Source organism: Columba livia, chromosome 8, assembly GCF_036013475.1.
Source record: "Columba livia isolate bColLiv1 breed racing homer chromosome 8, bColLiv1.pat.W.v2, whole genome shotgun sequence".
Taxonomy (NCBI): domain Eukaryota; kingdom Metazoa; phylum Chordata; class Aves; order Columbiformes; family Columbidae; genus Columba; species Columba livia.
The window spans coordinates 27,340,245-27,359,439 of NC_088609.1; the positions used below are offsets into that span (position 1 = coordinate 27,340,245).

The 19,195-nt window shown below is 35.1% G+C and overlaps 1 protein-coding gene across 5 annotated transcripts in view; it reads left to right on the plus strand.

The window, feature by feature from the left end:
* Positions 1–18,992, plus strand: part of TTLL7 (tubulin tyrosine ligase like 7) — a 64,923-nt gene extending 45,931 nt beyond the window's left edge. For 4 of the 5 annotated variants that reach the window (XM_065072690.1, XM_065072689.1, XM_065072691.1 and 1 more), the window contains 7 exons: positions 520–715; positions 1,695–1,975; positions 4,340–4,474; positions 6,760–6,840; positions 11,093–11,253; positions 13,501–13,674; positions 17,079–18,992. In XM_065072690.1, the coding sequence (XP_064928762.1) occupies positions 520–715; positions 1,695–1,975; positions 4,340–4,474; positions 6,760–6,840; positions 11,093–11,253; positions 13,501–13,674; positions 17,079–17,199 (1,149 nt within the window). In that variant the 3' untranslated portion in view covers positions 17,200–18,992. Of the gene's footprint in view, positions 1–519; positions 716–1,694; positions 1,976–4,339; positions 4,475–6,759; positions 6,841–11,092; positions 11,254–13,500; positions 13,675–14,010; positions 14,130–17,078 lie in introns of all 5 variants that reach the window. The other variant, XR_010474396.1, reaches the window with a different exon arrangement.
* Positions 18,993–19,195: the final 203 nt, after the last annotated feature.

A 19,195-nucleotide genomic window follows, 5' to 3' on the forward strand; every position in this document is an offset into this window, starting at 1 on the left:
TACACCTGGCACAGCTTGCTGTCTTCTGCCAGTTTCTGCAGGATGTGGATTCATCGCTTTCTCTTTCAGAACTTTTACCAGCCAAAGTTCCCTGATGTGTTTCTTTACTTCGCATTGATTGTTGTTAAACTATAGCTTCAGTTATATTATTCAGTTATTAAATTATTATTTAGTTATTATATCAGTGAGGGATTGAATCTGATTGTAAATGGTATTCTGTATTACCTGATTTATGATGTCAAACTATAATTCAGTATGTCTGGTAATGTAAGTCATACTCGAAATAATTTTTTACCCCTTACTATATTCTGCTGCTCTTCATGTGACAAAGATTAGGATTTCTGTGTGTGAAATTTAACGGAATATATAAGCATTTATTCTAAAATTAAGGACAACCTTCCAATTGAATCTGAGAGGGTTTAAATATGTACAAATCAACCTGCTTGAATCAGAGACCTAGTGTGATAGCAACGTGTTCTTTTGGGATTATGAAGAAACTAAGTTGTTTTTTTCCTTTAGCCATTGTATTCAATGCCAGAAAGCACACAGCCCTTAAGAAAACTCAAGAACTACAATAGCGATAGCAGCTGTGATAGTGGTAGCAGTATGTCGGAATCGGGAGAAGAAACTGAAAAGGAAGATCACAATGAAAAAAAAGAGAAGAAAGTTTCATATGATCTTGAAGAAAATAAAGAAAAATCTTTGGAACGTTCGGGTAAGTTAAATGATCACTTTTTCAAGTAAGTCTGGCATTCATGATGAATTATACAAAGTGCTTCAGGGTTAAACATTGGTTTGCTTGTCTCATCTTCTTAAAAATCTTTTCTAAATTAATGGAAATGAAGTTTTTAAAAAGGAAAAAAATGAAACATTTTTTTCCAAAAACGCTAACGAGAAAAATATACCTGGGAAATGGTGGGAATTTTCCTTTTTGCTCTTAGATTTTTTTCTGAGTAGCTTGTTATTGTTTTCCCCTGTAAAAGGTAGTCTTACTAAGCTTGAATTTGCTGGGGTATAGAAGGGATAAAGAAATGTATCTGGGTGAATATAGAAAGTAATATATTCCAGATGAAGTCCCAGCATAGTTTTTGTTTGTTTGGTGATTGCTTTCTTGCTTGTTGCAGACCATTAGTGTGAGCATGTTCTGTTGAACATGATATAGTGTGTTATTTTTTTGTTTTAGTGGTGTACTGTCCCAAATAATTTCATCATGTAATTGCACACGTTACGCTGTTTCTAAAATTTTATTGTTCTTAGCAGAATCCTTTATTTAGCAGGAAACTGAAATACAAAACTGTACAGCTGTGCAGGAGCAGATGAGGGAGACCAGATCTGCAAATATGGGATCCAGCCATCACATTTTCTCTCCTGCTTTCATATTCTTACAGTCCAGAAGCCTCACACAGTAGCCACAATACTCTATGACCTATAGGGCATATGCACTCTGTCATAAATCCAATGCATGTTATAGAGGACTGGAGTCTACCTGACTAAAGCAAACTATGAGAAAGAAAGAAATGTTACTTTATTAGGGGATCTGACATGACTGACTGCCACATATATAATTGTTAGTCAACGTACATTATGGTATGTGTGCACACATATTGGTCATAGATGTTGTTAGTTATAAAAACTGAAAAATGGGTGTTAAGAGAATAATAAGTAATTACATCATTCATTTACTTTGTCTGCAGGTAGAATGAACTGGAAGCCTTTGATTAAAAATATAAAATCTCCATCATGTTCACCCCCCACCTCATCCACAGGTCCAATAAGGCGTTCTGTAAGCTGCCCTCGTTCGATATCAATACTGACTATGCAGTCACAGGCAGCAGAGCAACGTCCCTTTTCAGCCAAAACACCTCTGCAAAGCCAGCGTGCATCCTCAGTGAACAGGTCTCATTCTTTAAATCGAAGCCCATCTTCAGCCAGAGTCTCTCAGACACCCAGTTTGGGAGCTATGAACTCATCGGGGGTGAGTTAAGACAGCAGTTGCATTCAAAAATCAGTTCCATTTGTCTAAAACTCAATAAACACATTACTAATTTTTACAATGTCAGAAAACCTGAGGTACTATGGTCAATGCTATTTTGACAGAAACTCAGGTAAATCTCTAGACCTGCATATGACTTACAGTGAGTACTAGCTGTGATGTTTCAGTGTTCCTGGTGTAGTAATACAGATAGAAATCTGAGTTTTTGTGACTGGGAAACCTTCTCTCCTAAATAGTTTTTTATTTTAAGATAAAAAGTTCTTTTACCTCACTTTAAAAGTTTCTATGATTTCTTTGGGGACTGCTGGTTCTGAAAGAAGGTTGTGCCTACCTTCGATATCTTTACAGTAACAAAAATGTATCAATATTTCAAACCCAGTGTATACACCAAGGGTGAATAGAATAAAACATTATTAAGATTTTGTATGGGTGTCCATTGCAGGGAAAGGAGAGGAGCTATACTTGCAAAGTGAACAATTCAAATTTTGTAGATAGGTCTTGTCATCCCTAGGATTTGCCACTGCAATACCTGCATCAGAAGCCACTGTTTTTTTAGAGTGAAGGCAAAACTTCTTTCATTTTGAAGCCAGTCCCTGAGACAGGCATTTAGACTCAGTCTAAATATTAATAAATAGATCAGAATAAATAGTTTCAGCTGTTTAGAATTTCTGTGGTTAGTTGTAATTCCACAATGTACTTCTGAATCATACATTTTTTTCCTTTTGTGACCAAACTGTCATCCATTTTGGTATTTCCTTTACAATGCAGGCACTTCTTTTGTATTTGCATGATGTACCATGTAGCCACTTATCCCTGGGCAGTGTTTGCTGGGATCAGTCCCCAGCCTCATTCAGTATTTTATTTTGTGCTGGTGCCAGTGCAGTTCCAGTCATGCTTTGGTGCTGACCTACATGTTTCATCACCTACATAATTTTTCTCAAGATGGGGCAAAACAAATTGACACTTTTAACCCATATTTGCAGCCTTTCTCCATTGTGGTGAGCTTAGATTCTGAGAAATGCTTTTGTAATGCTAATTAACTTGCTTCATAGTATTTACCGTATCTAATAATATTTTTTATCTGTTAGAATGCTTGTTGTCTGTTTTGCCTGTGAGGCTTTGTCTAAATAATGAAAAAGGATCCTTTTAAAATTGTGTGTTGACATCTTGTGAAATACTCCTTAACGTGGATTTCCATCTTTAAAGTCATCTAATAGAATTGAAAAGACATTAAGATGATTGTATCTTTACCACAACATGATGAAGATATTTTTTATCACATTACCTATCTCAGGTTTAAAAAGTGCCCTTTTATCATCAAGATGTACTCTGAGAGTTTAATGTGACAGGGCTAATATAGATTTTTCTATTCACATTCACTTTATATCAAATACAAATTACTGAAAGATGAAAAACAGTCTCTTGCCATCTGACATTAAAAATGGGCTACTCGCTTAAATGAACATTAGTAAGAAACCGTACTCTCTTTTTCATTGAGAAAGCTCCACCACAGAGGTGATCTTGATATACAGAACAATTATGCTGGGTGATACAGCTGAAGTCGTGCTTCTTAAAATAATGTGAATAAAATTACTCACAGAATGGATAAGAAGTATTTGTAACTTAGCACTGTATTGTGAATGGAATGCTGTTCATAATTATTTTTGCAACTAAGAATAATATATATTACTGCTATAGAATAAAATTAAAGTCAATAAGCTGTAACTTAGAAGAAGTCACTTGTGTGTGTGATAAAGTATTAGTTTATCCAACCTTTAGGCAAGAAAAGAGCAGTATATTGCCACTTCTGGAGCCTGCTGAGATCCATATGTATTCTAAAGGTGTGGAAACTAAGTTTAGATTGTGCCATTTGTAGCCAAGAATTACAGACACATTATTATAGCAGTTATTTGCAAATCCAGTTTTGTTTATATTTGCTATTTTATTATTTCAGCCACATTATTATGTATCATATAGCAAAATATTTGGTTAAGTTCAAAAATATTTATCACTTACTTAAGCAAAAATATCCTTAAGTAATATTGTAGTTCTTACAAAATACAAAGATTTAGAAATGCCTAAAAATCTTGAATTTCATTCTTGAAAAAGAAACTTATATTTGAACAGTTTGTATTTAATTTCTTGGCAACCATAAATAATGATGATGCATTAGCGTACATGAGGCATATGTGTATATATTAGTTTTGTATTAGATATGTCTACACACTCTAATAATGTATTTTATGTCACTGTTCTTTAGAATTTACTTTTGTCAAGGAAACGTATTTATAATGTAACCTAATGATATGCCTGAAATTTTTCCTCTGCTTCATGTTGTTTTTTTAGAGTGAGTCTTTGCTGCAACAGAAAACAAAAGAGCAAGAAGTTGCTTTGACAAAAGAGACTCTTCTCATTATCAATGACATGAGAATGAGGTTCCCGGGAAAAACAGATGAAGAATCAGAACTAATTATAGAAGATGTAAGTATCTGTAAATAAGAAAGAAGAATAACAGGCTAGGCACTTACTATTTAGGCTACTAAAATAAAGTATAAAGCTCAGCTTATGATTCATAAGCTCCTGTGGCCTTAGAACTTCTAAAACTCAGGATAATTCAAAAGATTTTGAAAGCTTGGGGATTTTGTATACTTTCTGACCTTAAAAGAGCAACACTGAAAACATTCCTGTGTCTTTATAAAAAATATGAGAAACAATCAGGAAGGTTAGGAAAATTCATTTTTTCATTGTGGAGAAAGTTTAAACTTTAAGCTAAGAAGAATGTTACAATTCATTAACAGTTTATATTTCATCTGATCTTGTTAGTGCAGACCCTGACATGTTTAACTTGCTCTTGAGCCAGCACGCTAGGTAGAGAACTCAGACTGGTGTGCTGCAGGGCAAACGGGAACTTGGTGTCCTGGTTTCAGCTGAGATAGTGTTAGTTTTCTTCTTAGTAGCTGGTACAGTGCCATGTTTTGCATTTAGAATGAGAATGAAGTTGATAACACACTGATGTTTTAGTTGTTGTTGAGCAGTCAAGGACTTTTCAGCCTCTCACGTTGTGCCAAGTGCACAAGGAGCTGAGATGGGGCACAGCCATCGGGTCCTGGGGACATTCCTCACCATCTGACAGAGTGCTCAGTGTAGAAAGCTGGGGGAAGCTGCCCAGGGTACCACTGCCCGGGGACTGGCTGGGTGGCAGTTGACACGTGGTGAGCAATTGCCATTGTGCCTCACTGGCTTTATATACTCTATTATTCTTAATAATAGTATTATTTTCCCTTTCTGTCCTATTAAGCTGTCTTTATCTTAACCCACAAGGTTTCCCTCTTTGTTTTTTTACGATTCCCTCTCCCATCCTACTGTGAGGTGGGGTGAGCGAATGGCTGTGTCTGGTGTTTAGCTGCCCGCCTGATTAAACCACAACAGTTTGTTAGTCATAAAGAACATTGGTCACACTCTTTTTGCCTCTTCTGGTGTGCCAGCTTACCCTTTCTTGTATCCAACATTGTCATGAGCCTCATAATGTGGTGTCAAACATGTGAAACAATGCCCAATCTAAAGGGCAATTAAAAAACAACACCTAATATTAAGATATTAAACAGAAAATACATGGTATCTAAATCCTTTTAAAATATCTAGTGTGAAGAAACTAACTTCAGCTTGGAAAAGGGAAAAAAGTGAAGATAGAAGTTCATTTCTTAGTCTACTAGAACTATGGAGGTATCTAGTAATTTAAATTAACACCTGTATTCTGATGTAGGAAGCACAGTCCACTGTGTATTAAAATTCATCTAATTCATTATCCAGCCAGAAATGCTCTTTGCTCTGTGAGCTTTCAAAATGTTGGTTATGTCTCTACTAATCTGTGCAACTATATCACAGTGGAAAGGAATTCTCCTGCACTGATGGTTGATTTCAGTGATTCTGGAAGAGAGCATTCATAACTAGTGTATTGAGTTTCTCATCTTAGAAGCAGATATAAAACGCTTCGTTAAATTTTATCTTTCAGACACATGAGAGTGTGTGTGCATTTATGTAGTGTGGGACTGTGTGTATGCACTCCATCTAGTGGTGGTTTCTCATATAACGTTATCATGGTTATACATGCACTTATTTCAGGATTCTTTTGTAAATTCTTCTGGTCTTAACCAGTTTCTGATGGGAAATACTATTTCACCATGCAAGGAAACAAGCAATTGCATATTAGTTATCAGTGAGGCAGAACTTGTCATACATCTGGAAAAGAATAAAATAGAAAGATAAAACAACAAAATAAAAATAAAAATATGTTCATGGCTTGAGCTATTTTGATAGCACTGAGACATCATAAGAGGAGAGTGTTGCAATTCATATGTGATCATTTATAGAAAGGATATTTTCAAAGTATCTCTAATGTCCTTTATGCAGCTAAAAACCTGACCATTTAAATAGATTAACGGTTATGCATTATTGAACTTACTGCTGTGTTCAAGGAATCCAAGCTGAATCAGTCAAGACAAGTTTCTACCTGCTTTGTTGCATACAACTGTAAGAATCAGGTGGAAAAGAGGGTGGAATTAAACTGAAAGATTGCACGAGTCTTTGCAAACATTCCCCCACATGAATTTGCAAATATTTTTCTGTTTCTTTTAGAGAAAAGTTATTTTCACAGATGTTTTTTAGGTGCTTACATTTTTTAGCATTAGGAATACTCATGAATGAGATGCCAGATTTCAGTTGTTTTTATGTGTATTTCTTTTATCTTGTGTTTGCAATGACTACAGATTATGGATAATTGGAAGTATCATAAAACAAAAGTGGCATCCTATTGGTTGGTAAAACTGGATTCTGTGAAGCAACGAAAAGTAAGTGACATATATCTCATTTGCTGGAGATCATCTGAAATAGATGCATAGCAGTGTTTCTACTAGTGTTTAGCAGTAGCTGAGAGTGACCTGAGATGCTATTAATACTAATACATATATGATGAATTCCAGGGCAGAAAGTTATGTTGCTCTGTATTAAGAAAAGCATAATTATCCTGGAATACATTTTCAAAACCAATTTATCAAAAAATTAGTCTGCTGAAAGAAAAGCAAACAAATACATGGCCAGTGCTTACATACCTAATTTTTAGCAAATATTCTTAGAAGGGTATTGATTCAACAGATTTGATTGGTAAGGGCTAAACCAGTCAGCAGTTTCAGACCAGGCAAATCAAAACTCCATTAGAATTAGTGATACTGCACTTGGTTATTTGAATCTTTGACCCGCAGTATTACAATAGATCATGTTGAATAAAAAATAGACCTGCCAAGCGAAGATTATTGACATTGTTATAATGTTCGACTAAGTGGTCTAGTCTTGCAAAGGACTAATTATATTTATCATTCTGTCTACACTCATTTGCTACCTAGGAGCTACTGTTGTGCATAACATCTAAACAGTTTTTAATCTGTTTAAAACCTGACATAGGGTAGTATGTGAGTCATATCTTTATGACATATGTCAGTCAAAATCATCTTCCCAGTGTCATATTTATTTTCCTTACTGCAGCAGAAATAATATAGCAGTATTTTGTGTCAATGACTGAGACAGAGAAAGACCAGTTATGAGAATTAGCATATTAGGTCCAGGCATTTAATATCTGTGTGTTTCAGTTTCACAATCTGTCTTTATAGACCATAAAAGAAAGTAACTTAATCAAAATGCTGCATACATGATAAACACGATAATTGGAAAAGATTTGTAGGTTTTTACGGAATGTTGGAAGAATGATTTCAGATCCTCATTTCAAATCACTTTTTATAAAATCAGCAGTGTGATTCTCAAATCATATTCTATTGAATATTGCATTAAATGCTTGTATTTCATACTGGACGGAGAAGACATGTCTATTTAATGTGACGTCATATGATAGAAATATATCTGATTGTTCAAGTTAAGTACAGATAGTAGATGGAATATGTGTCCGCACAGCTTTCTAAAACTAAATTAGACATGACAAACTGAAGAAGAACTTGGAAATGTATGAGGCTATAATTTAATCAAAATTCTTTTCAAACCATGTCAAATGGCAGCTCAGATCTATAATTTAGCAGAATTATTTCTTGTGCCATTGACAGGAATCAGTAGAGCAACCAACTTCATTGACTGAAATAGTGTCATGTCTGATATCTACAGCAGTTCTGCTGAACAGTCCTTTGCTTCAAATGATCTCGTATTTCTTTTTAATTACAGGAAAGAGTGCTGTAATCCCAATACACATGCACAGGTTGTGTGAATATGGCAGTTGTAGCCTTTTGCCCAAAACCAGACTGATTCTTAGTGGGGGCTTGTAGAAAATGGTGATACAGAGGAAGAACTGCTAGGACAGGAGGGATGCATACATACATACATACATACATAACAGGGCCCAAAACTCACACTGCTGCTGCAATGGAGATCTCATTTCTCAGCAGGAATCTTTGGGGCAGTTGGAACTGGTGTGGGATATGTTGCTAGAATCGCTTTCTATAATCTATGATGCCACAAGTGTGAAAAGAAGTCACCAGATTGGGCTCATTGTTGCAACTGAGATTCATGGCTTTCACACAAGACTGGTTAAGATGTCTCTTTCAAGCCTTCTCCATAGGACATTCCCCAAAACTGTGGGAAGGAATTGCCACAGGGAGAGTGAAAAATCTGCTCTTTGAGGGCCTGAGGCTGTTTACATTCTCCACTTGCCCTTCCTAAGCTCCTTTGGGCCATCTGGCTAAATTTACCTGTGCCTGTCTGGTTATTGTGTGTGGTGGGTTTTTTTAAACTTTCAAATTTAGTCAACATCTTCTCCTTTAAGTGTTATTTCAGAAGTCTATCAGTGAAGAGTGGTTCTGTCCTTTATTTGACTGAAAGTCATGTAAAACCAAGGGCACATGTACGAAGTCAGGATGATATAGGTTGATATGCTACGTCGTTATTAGCAAAAATGGTGCAATCAGAAGTGTGTATTTCTTTGCTTTTCTTGTGGGAACATCATTTACAACTTAGGAGACTTATAATTCCTGAAGCACTGCTGGGCCCTTCATCTTTGCTTGCACTGGAAATGATTTGCCTTTTTCTTTTAAACTGCTTTTAACCTCAATCCCTTCAAGCAATCAGAAAGTTATTCTTACAAGGGTAGTTTATAAAAACGGATTAACTTTGACAATGACATTGCAGCTGAGGGCTGCCAAATGTGTAAGCTTTTGTTGATTTTGAAAGAAGTATGTTTTATATTCCAATGAGGTGGATAAAGGAGAAGCAAGCTCAAGGTACAGAATATTTATGCAAGTAGGGAATCTGTCTCGAAGGGACCTTCTGCAGCTTCATGAAATACAAAACAGAAACTCAGTCCCCTTCTCTATACTTACGGGGAAATTCTAACATGCAAGAAGAAAATACCTGGGCAATGTACTAGATTTCACGGTGTTCATCCCTGACAGCTGTATTTGCTTAACAATTATTCAATGTAGAAAAATTAAACTTCTGCTCATATTCTTAGCATGTAATATTCCGGCATTGCAGCAGAGGTAGGAGAGGCATTTAGAAGCAAGTAAACCAATGAAATCAATACATGTTAAAATGAAATTTAGCCTCCCAAGACTTTTATGAAAAAGATACTTTTGTATGGGAGGAATTGTGCCTGCTTCATGTTACATCACTTTAGGTAATTTCTTTTAAAGTGTTTTGATGGTTACCAGAGGGTTTTGAATACACTCTTTCATAACATTTTGTTCTGTTACACCTAAATAATTGGTTGTGCTAAAGTAAATGATGTGAATTAAAGTAAACAGAAAGATGAAGGCAAACTAGGGAAATTAACGTAGAAAAATGAGGATGTAGGTTTCATGAAGTTCCAGCTCTTGTGCAATGCCTTGTCTCTTTTCCTAAATGGATGACTGAGGCCATGTTTGCAAATTAAGAACAATTAACTAGGATGTTTTTCCCTCTGGCATATTGGCAATATCAACATAGTCAAAACAGAAAGGAAGTTTTTTTCCAGACTACCTGGCAGTCTGTGTCTTGCTTTAAGATGCAAGGTTCAGTCCTTAGTTTTCTCCAACTCTAAGTGCTAAAGTGAAAGGAAAACCTCTACTTTGGCATCATATTTCTTACTTCATGTCTTTTGGACCAGTGAGAGAATCTACACGGGGTGAAATGGTTCTGGTTCACACAGGGAGACAAATTACGATTAGTCAGCATAAAGAAAAGTATGGTTGATCCTTTCTGTAATTTGGGGACTGAGCTGGTTCGAAAGGGTGTGTACAATCACAGCCATCTGTGTGGGAAAGGTCCCTGGGATGTGCAAAGGTGTATCCCAGAGGACTCTGATGAGTAGGATGTGCGACTGCCTCTGAGTGTGTGTGTGCACTGAGGAGCCAAGACTTGCTGGGTAGCGCTCTCTGTGCTGTACTGAATGCAGCTCAGCCTTTTCTTCACCTGCATCCTTACACTTGCATTTAAATGGAGTCCATTTTTAATAAATCTGCTGTGCTTCTATAAACATTGCAATTTTAAATCTCTTGCTGATTATTTTCTTACTTATTGATTTAACTACACTGTTCCCTGCATGAAAGGTAAACTAAAATGGTTTGATCTAGGGTAACACTGAGCTTAAACAGACATTAAACTAAAAGTAGCTTGTAGCTTTTCAGGACATTTTAGTCCTTTATAAAATAAATAGTATTTTAAGAGAGTGGGAAAAGAAGATGACATAATATTCAAATATATAATATTTGGGCTGTTAATTTTATTGCTTTTAGTCTGCAATTGTGTCCATTTTGTTTCTTTCTAAACTCTTTTTGTAATTTAAATGAGTTAGTATTGAACAGACTGAAAAAATAGAAATGAACTTTTCTGTAATAAAAAGAAAATATTTTGATTTGACTTTGCAAAATGTTATTGACAGAGAAAGCATATCGTAAAAGTTTGCTGATGAATGCACAGAAATGAAACATAGACATCTGTGGGAATTCAGAGTTATGCAGTCATCTTGTGTGTGTGTTTATGTGTATGCGTGCAGTGAATCACTGAACAGTTGGGTTAAGGTTTTGCAATATGCCTTTGCTTTAATTCACTTGGAATACTCTTTCCTAGGTTTTGGATATAGTCAAGAGAAGTGTTCGTGCAGTTCTACAGCGTGTCTGGAAGGCTCCAGACATTGAAAATTTACATCTGTACCGTCTCTTCAACCGTGTATTTAATCGTTTACTTTGGAGCCACGGTCAAGGTCTATGGAATTGTTTCTGTAATTCAGGGTAAGCCTGTTTTTTGTATCTTGGTCTTCTTCATACCTTCACAATTAAAATCAATGCTGACATACTTTGTTGCTCATTTTCATTGAAAAGATTGCTGTAATACATTGAAATTGTTTTATAAACATCCAAACATATAGTATTAGAAATCTAATAATCTAGGCTACCCATTTCAGTAATGGAATCATACATTTAGTAATGTATTTACAAATACAGTGACCTTAAGAAAAAAATCTAATTTTCAAAATATCTGAGCTTTAGGTCCACTCTTTCACTGGATGGTGCCAATTTTGAGGCCTGACCACTGTAAGTGTCAAATATAGACTTGCCATCAACAGAAATCATTGTCATATCTATTTGAGGTCAAGACTTTGAAGGGAAGAATTCAGAAGTGCAGCTGACATCTCATGCCAAATGCAATGTCAATTCTGTTATTTACAAATAATGGGTTTGATTACATTAACTGTGCTTGATTACATTCACTGGTTCCTACACTGGTGGGAATTGAAGTATATACAAAATAGGAAATTTCCACACTGAGGTAAGCAGATGTTTTAGGTTTGGGTAGCAAATACAAGTTTTCTGTTGGGAAAAAAGATCAGGCCATATATGGAAGATTCAATATCCTACAATTCAAAATCTACATTTGTGAAATCAAAGGCAGTCATGTAAGGATAGGTTTGGAGGATCAGATCATAGGCATAAAAGAATCCCCCCCACACCTGCCAAATTCTTCATAAAATAAAAATACAAATGTTTAAATATGAAATAGATTGCATGCAAAAATAGATTTTCCCTGTAAGTATATACAATGTATAAAGAATGGGGGGTTGGTTAGCTTGCATAAGGTGTTCTAAGAGATTTATTGAAAATGAATACAACAAACACAATAGTATACTGGTGGAATTGTATGTATGGTATGAACAAAGGAATCAGGTCAGTATGTTCTTCACATACAGATATGTATGATATGTAGAGAATGCACATTATGCACTTGTTAATTGTTTCCCCTCAAAATGGTCAGTAAGAAGAAGGATCTGAGAGTATCCAAAAGGTCATCAGTTCCTTGGGCTATACATACAGATTATCTTTAAGTCATTGATGTTCGTAGTTCCATCCTAATACGGTGTAATTTAAAAAATCCCACTAGGCAGAAGTGAGCTTGCTGGTTCTTTGATTTTGTTTTGAGGACAAACTTCCCACAGCAGGGTTTTGAAATCTACTGCTGATGTCAGTGGCCAAGGTTAAATCATCCTGGATGCTATGTTGAAGCCAGATGTAACAGATTTTTCTCACTCTTTGCTTCTTTCTTAAACAAACAAAAAACCTCAAGCTTACAAACTATCTGCGCTACTGGATAATGTTTTGCCCGAAAAAAGGTCTTCACAGGGACCATGTTGCCTTTAAAACAGATGTATCAATCTGTAATCCGGTCAGAATTTGGCACAAACCAGAGGGTTGAGGTGTGTGCAAAGAACTATTGTCGTATTTTGTGGTAAAACATACCTGGCTTATATTGGTATGGTTTGGGGTATTTTGTAAAGAGAAATGGCTGTTCAAGAAAACAACAGCATGACGGTCTGCATTTGAAAAAGGAATATGTCTATAGGTACACTTTGCAAGTTGTGCTTAATTGTAGAAGACCAACCCCATATGAGCAGATGGAATGATAAGTAGTATTTAAATGACTAAACTGAGAAACTCTCCTCATACGGTTATTTGGATAAGGAAGCAGAGCACGTACTAATCTCCTGTAAATTAGTTTCGTATTTGTTTCTTAGTGTCACATACTTGAATTAGAAGAAGAGTAATATTATGCTGTGTAGACATTTAGAAATAATTTATTATTTTTATTAATTCCTTTAATGTCACATCACATTTGCACTCAGGTGGTAGCCTGTTAAAAATAGTAAGTGCTTTTTCTTATTCCTGTTTTAAGACTCATATAAATTATGTGACATTAAATCTTTATGTGCTAAACCTAAGTAATGGCCCTGTAAATGCTTTAAGGAACAAACCAAGTGAAAAATGGCCGTGGACATTTCACATATGAAGATTAACTTCTTAATTTGTGTTTTGGACTCAGCATCTGCCACCATTGGTGTTAAATAGTATAGACCTTTCCTGTAAAGAGACATGGTCGTGCTTTTTTTTCTTGTTCTTCTATTGTTACCTCTGATACAAAGCAGTAAAGCTCTCAAATTGCAATTTGTGACAGAGAACTTGAAATCACGTCTTTTTCCATAACAGGAGCTCTTGGGAAACCATATTCAGTAAAAGCACAGAGGTGGTGACGCCTGAGCAACTCCAGTGTTGCCGACGAATAGTACAACTTTGTAAACACTGCCTGCTGGTGGTTTACAAATATTCATCAGATTCAAGAGGATCCCCAACTGGGATTAGCCCCTACTGGGATGATACAAGGTATACATTTCAATATTCTCTTCCTAAATTATAAGTATAAAGGATAATATTGGAACAGCATTCAGTCTATGTTGCTACCACTAGACTTTTCTTTAAGCCTAGTTCACTACGTATTAAAAAAAACAAAGGGCAAAACTCCCAACATTTCCCTTGCTCCTGAGTTTCTGTTGCTCTGGTCTCTCTATCCTACTCAGCAAGAGCTGCTAAAGGAAGACTAGATACACAGATTTTGTGTGAAGCTACACTTATTAAAATCTTGCTTGCCTACTGCCCAAGTAGCTGCAGCAGAGGCTTTCCATAAAGTAAACTGAGAATTTCCTTTCTTCCCCTTCTCAGATCCCTCAAAGTCACTGATTCCAGATTTGCATTCCTAGAGGTATCCTAACATGTATGATACTTCTGGCGTCACATTCACAGTGGGATGCTGTAGGGGCACAGTTCCAGCCAAGGGTCAGGTAAGTGCCATCTGATTTACTGTATTGCACAGTTTTGCAAAGTTGAAAGTTTTGATTTGACTTTGCACATTGAAAGTTTTATTATTCATCTCACAGAGCATAAATATATTTTCAAACCTTGCAAAACAGCATCATATAGTAAAGAAATTATTTGGCACTTACCCGATTCTCCATTGGCTGGTTTAGTTCTCCAACTGGCTACAATAGCGGTTATAATGTTGTCAGTATAGGGATTACTGAAAATGCTCCAACTGTGGGAGTTTGTGATCTGCCATTTAACAGTTGTAGGTGAAGAATGAAATGTAATTTTCAAATTACTGAGGTTCCAATTTCTATCCATAATGGCAATTTGAATTATTATGTATATAAACTTACAAATGCTTTGTTTATATAAAACATCTTACAGACATTATTTCATAGAAAGGATTTCTGAGTTAAATATTACATGCAAAGCAGACCTTTGATATATTATCTGTTAAACTTATTTTATGACATAATTGCTTACTTGCTATATCTCAGACTAGTTATTTGATACACTGGACCCATTTGTTATTGTCATGTGGATCTTAAGGCACTCTAACATAATTTAAAACCAACTAGAAACTCAATTTGTTTGGTCACAGGAAAAGCAAAAGTATGTTAGCCACAAAGCAAATCGTATTCAATATTAACATCTACTGAGCTGTAGCAGAAGTATGGTAAAGTCATCTGGATTAGCTAAGACTAGAAAATCTTCAACCTTGAAGTTTTTATTGCTTTTACTGTTAGTACTGCAGAAAATTTTTCATCATGACCAACCACAAACTTTTCAAACTGATCGGATTACTCTAATGTACTGCAGCAAACAGAACTTTCTCATCTCCTGTTTCTGTATTTCTTTGGATACTGAATGGAAGTTTATTCATAAATTTCACAGGCTAGGTTAATCTAAGCCCTCTGTATCCTAAATACCAGTATGTCTTCAGTGACAGTGTCATGACAACTCTGATTAAAGCTACAGTTTTTATATTAATCTCCACAAATATTACATCTGTACTGTGGACACATCAATATGCTAGTTAACCATGGTATTCTGAATTTGTGAAATGAAAGATACATATGGAAATAAATGCTCTTGCCCATTATGCCCCACAATTGCAGGGTAATGAACTATTGTTGTAGAAATGGGATAACCACAATGCTATTTCACTTTTCATCTAGGCTTCTGTTTTTAAATGATATAAGAATCTGCCCTACCGATAATAGTTTTCTTGACTCTGCTAAATTTAGTGAATTTTGAGATCAGAGTATAATTTAATAAATGTACAAGAAGTCAATTTTTTCAAGATTTTATAAAATCTAATTCAAATAACTTTTTTTTTCTAAGCACAAACCATTTTTTGTTTGTGTTTATGAAACAAATGTTTGTGAAACTAAAGCATTCAAAGATTACAAATAGATACCTGTCTAGATGAGAAAATTTACTTGAACAGGGAGAGAGAAGATAATGAAAGCAGCCACGGATTTATTTTTTCACTTTTCAATTCTGTTCTCAATCTCACCGCCACACCGTAAATCCACGATGTGCCATGAAGAGAATGAATGGGAGTATTAATGTAAATGTGCATTAATGTCATTTTTTTCCCCTCACAAAATTAAAAGTGTATCGAAAACAATAGGAGAGCTCAAAAACTATACGAAAATATCTTTAAAATAATAGCTAAAATCAAACAGTGTAAAAAGTTAGACTTCTTGTACTTCGATTTATTCACCTAGGTTGCAAAATCTAAAAAAAATCCCATCTATTACTAAATCCTTACAGCTTGCTAAATAATTTTATCTATTACATGGCATATTCTCTGGGAAGCGTTCTTTTTTTCACTGTATTGTCAAGCAATGATAGGACTCAGTCTGGCGATGTAGTGAACTGTCAAGCTTAACACCGACCCATACCAAATCAGACTTTATTTTTTTGTAAATTGTTTAAAAAATATATTGATGATAGTATTTTTCTAATAACAGCTTTTCTCAAAGCTTAAACCAAATGTGTATGCTTTCTTATACAGGTTGTCTCCCATTGTGATGCTGTTTCTATTAATGTGATTAGTACGATCAGTCTTTTAACTTATTCATCATTAATCGATATGATTCACTAGAATGATGCAACAATTTTTAAGCAATAATTTATACAGTGTGTTGTGTTATTCCATCCTAACACTGACATAATTCATTATGAAATTCCGATTTAGTGTGGAGGTTACTTTTGCACACTTACTGTGCTCATCTAATGACTTCTGCAGTTAACTATTGGAAACTGAAAACATGAAAAAATTGAAGAACTAATATCAAGCATTTGATAAATTACTGTTTGTGGTATTACTTAAAATATAGGCTATGTAGTTGTCTGAATTTAAAAGGTAAATAGTCACTGATGTGACTTACTAGGTTGCAGCATCGTTTCTTGCTTTACTAGAATAGCGATGATAGCATGTCTATTTGTGGAGAATTAGAACTGGAAACCAAAGCTGAAAATTTCTGTTTCTTCACTGATCCACATTTTTTACAACTTAATGTCTTATAAGCTGTGTAACACCAATTGCAGTTTTTATCCAGTGTAAGTTGAATAAATAGTTCTATAATAACTGAACAGTGGGTGAAGTATTAATTTTTGGCAGTAGTGTTAGACAGGTTGCCATTGTTTATTTATCCGCTTGCTTCAAACATAAAGGACTGGAAAGATGTTTGATCCTCATATAACATCTTGAAATTTTGCTGAGAGTTTCTCTGAGTTTAGATCTGTTTCCTGAGTTAGCTAGTGCCTAGTGCCCTGTGTGTTTCATAAGTAGTATTTATTGCATGTAATTTCTTTGATACAACAATTTTAAGGTATGGCGCATGAACAACTAATTCTTTAACTCTTGAATGTCACTTTGCCTGTAAATGCTGCTATATTTTTCATATCCTTTCTAGGTATTTATTGTCAGGACCTTCACTGTTCATCATGAAATCATCCTCGTCCAACCTTAGCTGCAGTTCATCTGGAATGCCTCGCCATAACATTTTGTTCACACACAGATACAGTCATTTGTGAAGCAAAAGGAAAGTTGCTGTTCTTTGTAAATAATGACACTCCATGTATTTTTTTTTCAAATTAAAATTTGTCATGGAGCTAAATACAAGCACTGTTATATAATTGCTACCATATTATGATAAAATTTAGCTGAAAACCTACTGTAAAAGCATAGCTTTTCTGGGAAACATAATAAACCTTGTTAAGTTGTTTACACACACATGTGAATGTGTAGATCTTGCTAGGTTTATAAGTAATTCCTTCCTACTAGAAATGTAATTTTTGCTGCAGAATATATAAAATGGAATTGATCTTGAAGATCCTATTACAGTGTTACATTATTTTGTAAGTAAAATACTTTGACTTGAATATTATTTATTGTAAAGTTATATGATTTATTGTCTCAAATGTAATTTATCCTTTAATAAGGAAGATGATTTAAAAACTGTAGTAGAACAGTAAAACTGCAACTGTCATCAAAATAATCTGACCATTTCTTAGACATGTTTAAAATAATCCCCAAAACTCTTTAAGCCAAACCTGAGGCAGACATATTTTTATTTCTCCTCTGAAATTACAAGATCTATTTAATGCTGCTATTTTTCTTAAAGGATGTGGTATAGTATCTTTTAGCCAAAGTGAAGGCATCTAGCACATAAACAGTAAAAACATCAGTTTAGGCATTCAGTGTCTAATTGGATTCTTGTACTAAAGTGGAAGCCAATGTTTGTTACCAGTTTTTCACTCCCATTACCTATGTCCTGTGCCTTTAGGTTTCCTTTGGGAGCAAGCAGTCACCTCTGACTTGCACAGGCTTGCATAGTGCATAGTTTTTCTGTTTCACTGCACAAGTGGAAAAGCAGACATTTTTAGGAAATACTGCAGCTGTAATGTATTATTTCAACCGTAAACTAATTGGTTTCTTGTAGTTTCTAACATACAACCCAGTACCTATGCTAGAATGTCTCCTTGCAATGGACAGTATTTTCTAGATTGCTGACACCTGTAAATGTTGGAAATCTAATTCATTAGAAAGCCTCCATTCAGATTCAGCTTCCTGGGTCTGGCTGAAGGGCACAAAAAGAAATGAGCCAGAGCAGGAATCTACTATTAACAGGACTTGTAACCTGAAAGCATCATTCAGGTTTTGGTACACCAATTCATTCCACTCAGCATTGTGCCATATGAGCCTTATTCATTACAGAAATAATTATTTTAAAAAAATCAGTTAATCTAGATTTAAAAATGAATTTTTTTAACTGAGTAAAGAAAAGAGTAGTAATTATTTACCAAAGACTTGTTTACTTACCAATCATGTAACCCTGGAACGTGTTTGTAAATTATAGATATATTTCAGGTATACTTAAATGAATAATTTGGGGACTAATTATCCTCAAGAGCAAGTATGTTAGAGGTTTTTGATATCCAGAGACTTAAGACTAATTTAAGACACTTAAGAAATTTGAGACTGAAGTTGTCTGGAAAGGATTTTTAAAAATTTTAGTCACAGCATATAAAAACTGGGAATTTGGGTGAGATTTTTGATGCTTGTGCTGTAGTGCCTCACCTCTAGAACTGCAGGATCTACGAGAATGAGAGACTATTTGTAAACAATTAAAAACATCTCTTGGGATTAGCCAAATATAAGCAGTCTTCTGGTCTGGAAAAGTCGTTTTCATTTTTTGTGGTAATACTAGTTTAGTAATAGAGTATGTTCACATTAACTGTGTATTTCTTTTGGTCCATAAAGTGACTACTGATAAAGCATACTGTGGTTATCTGTGAGACCTAATAAAAGCTGTAATTTCTCTTGGGGGGAGGCTTCCATTGTATTCTGCCTTTGACCATAAGGATAAAACCAGCTTCCAGCTTAGTTTACCAGACTCAAACAGAGCCTTAGGTTCACATGCCTTTTTCCCCCCTTTTTATCACAGAATAATTTTGGTTAGAAGAGACTCTTAAGATCATCGAGTCCAACCATAACATAAATCTAGTACAAAACCATGTCCCTGAGAGC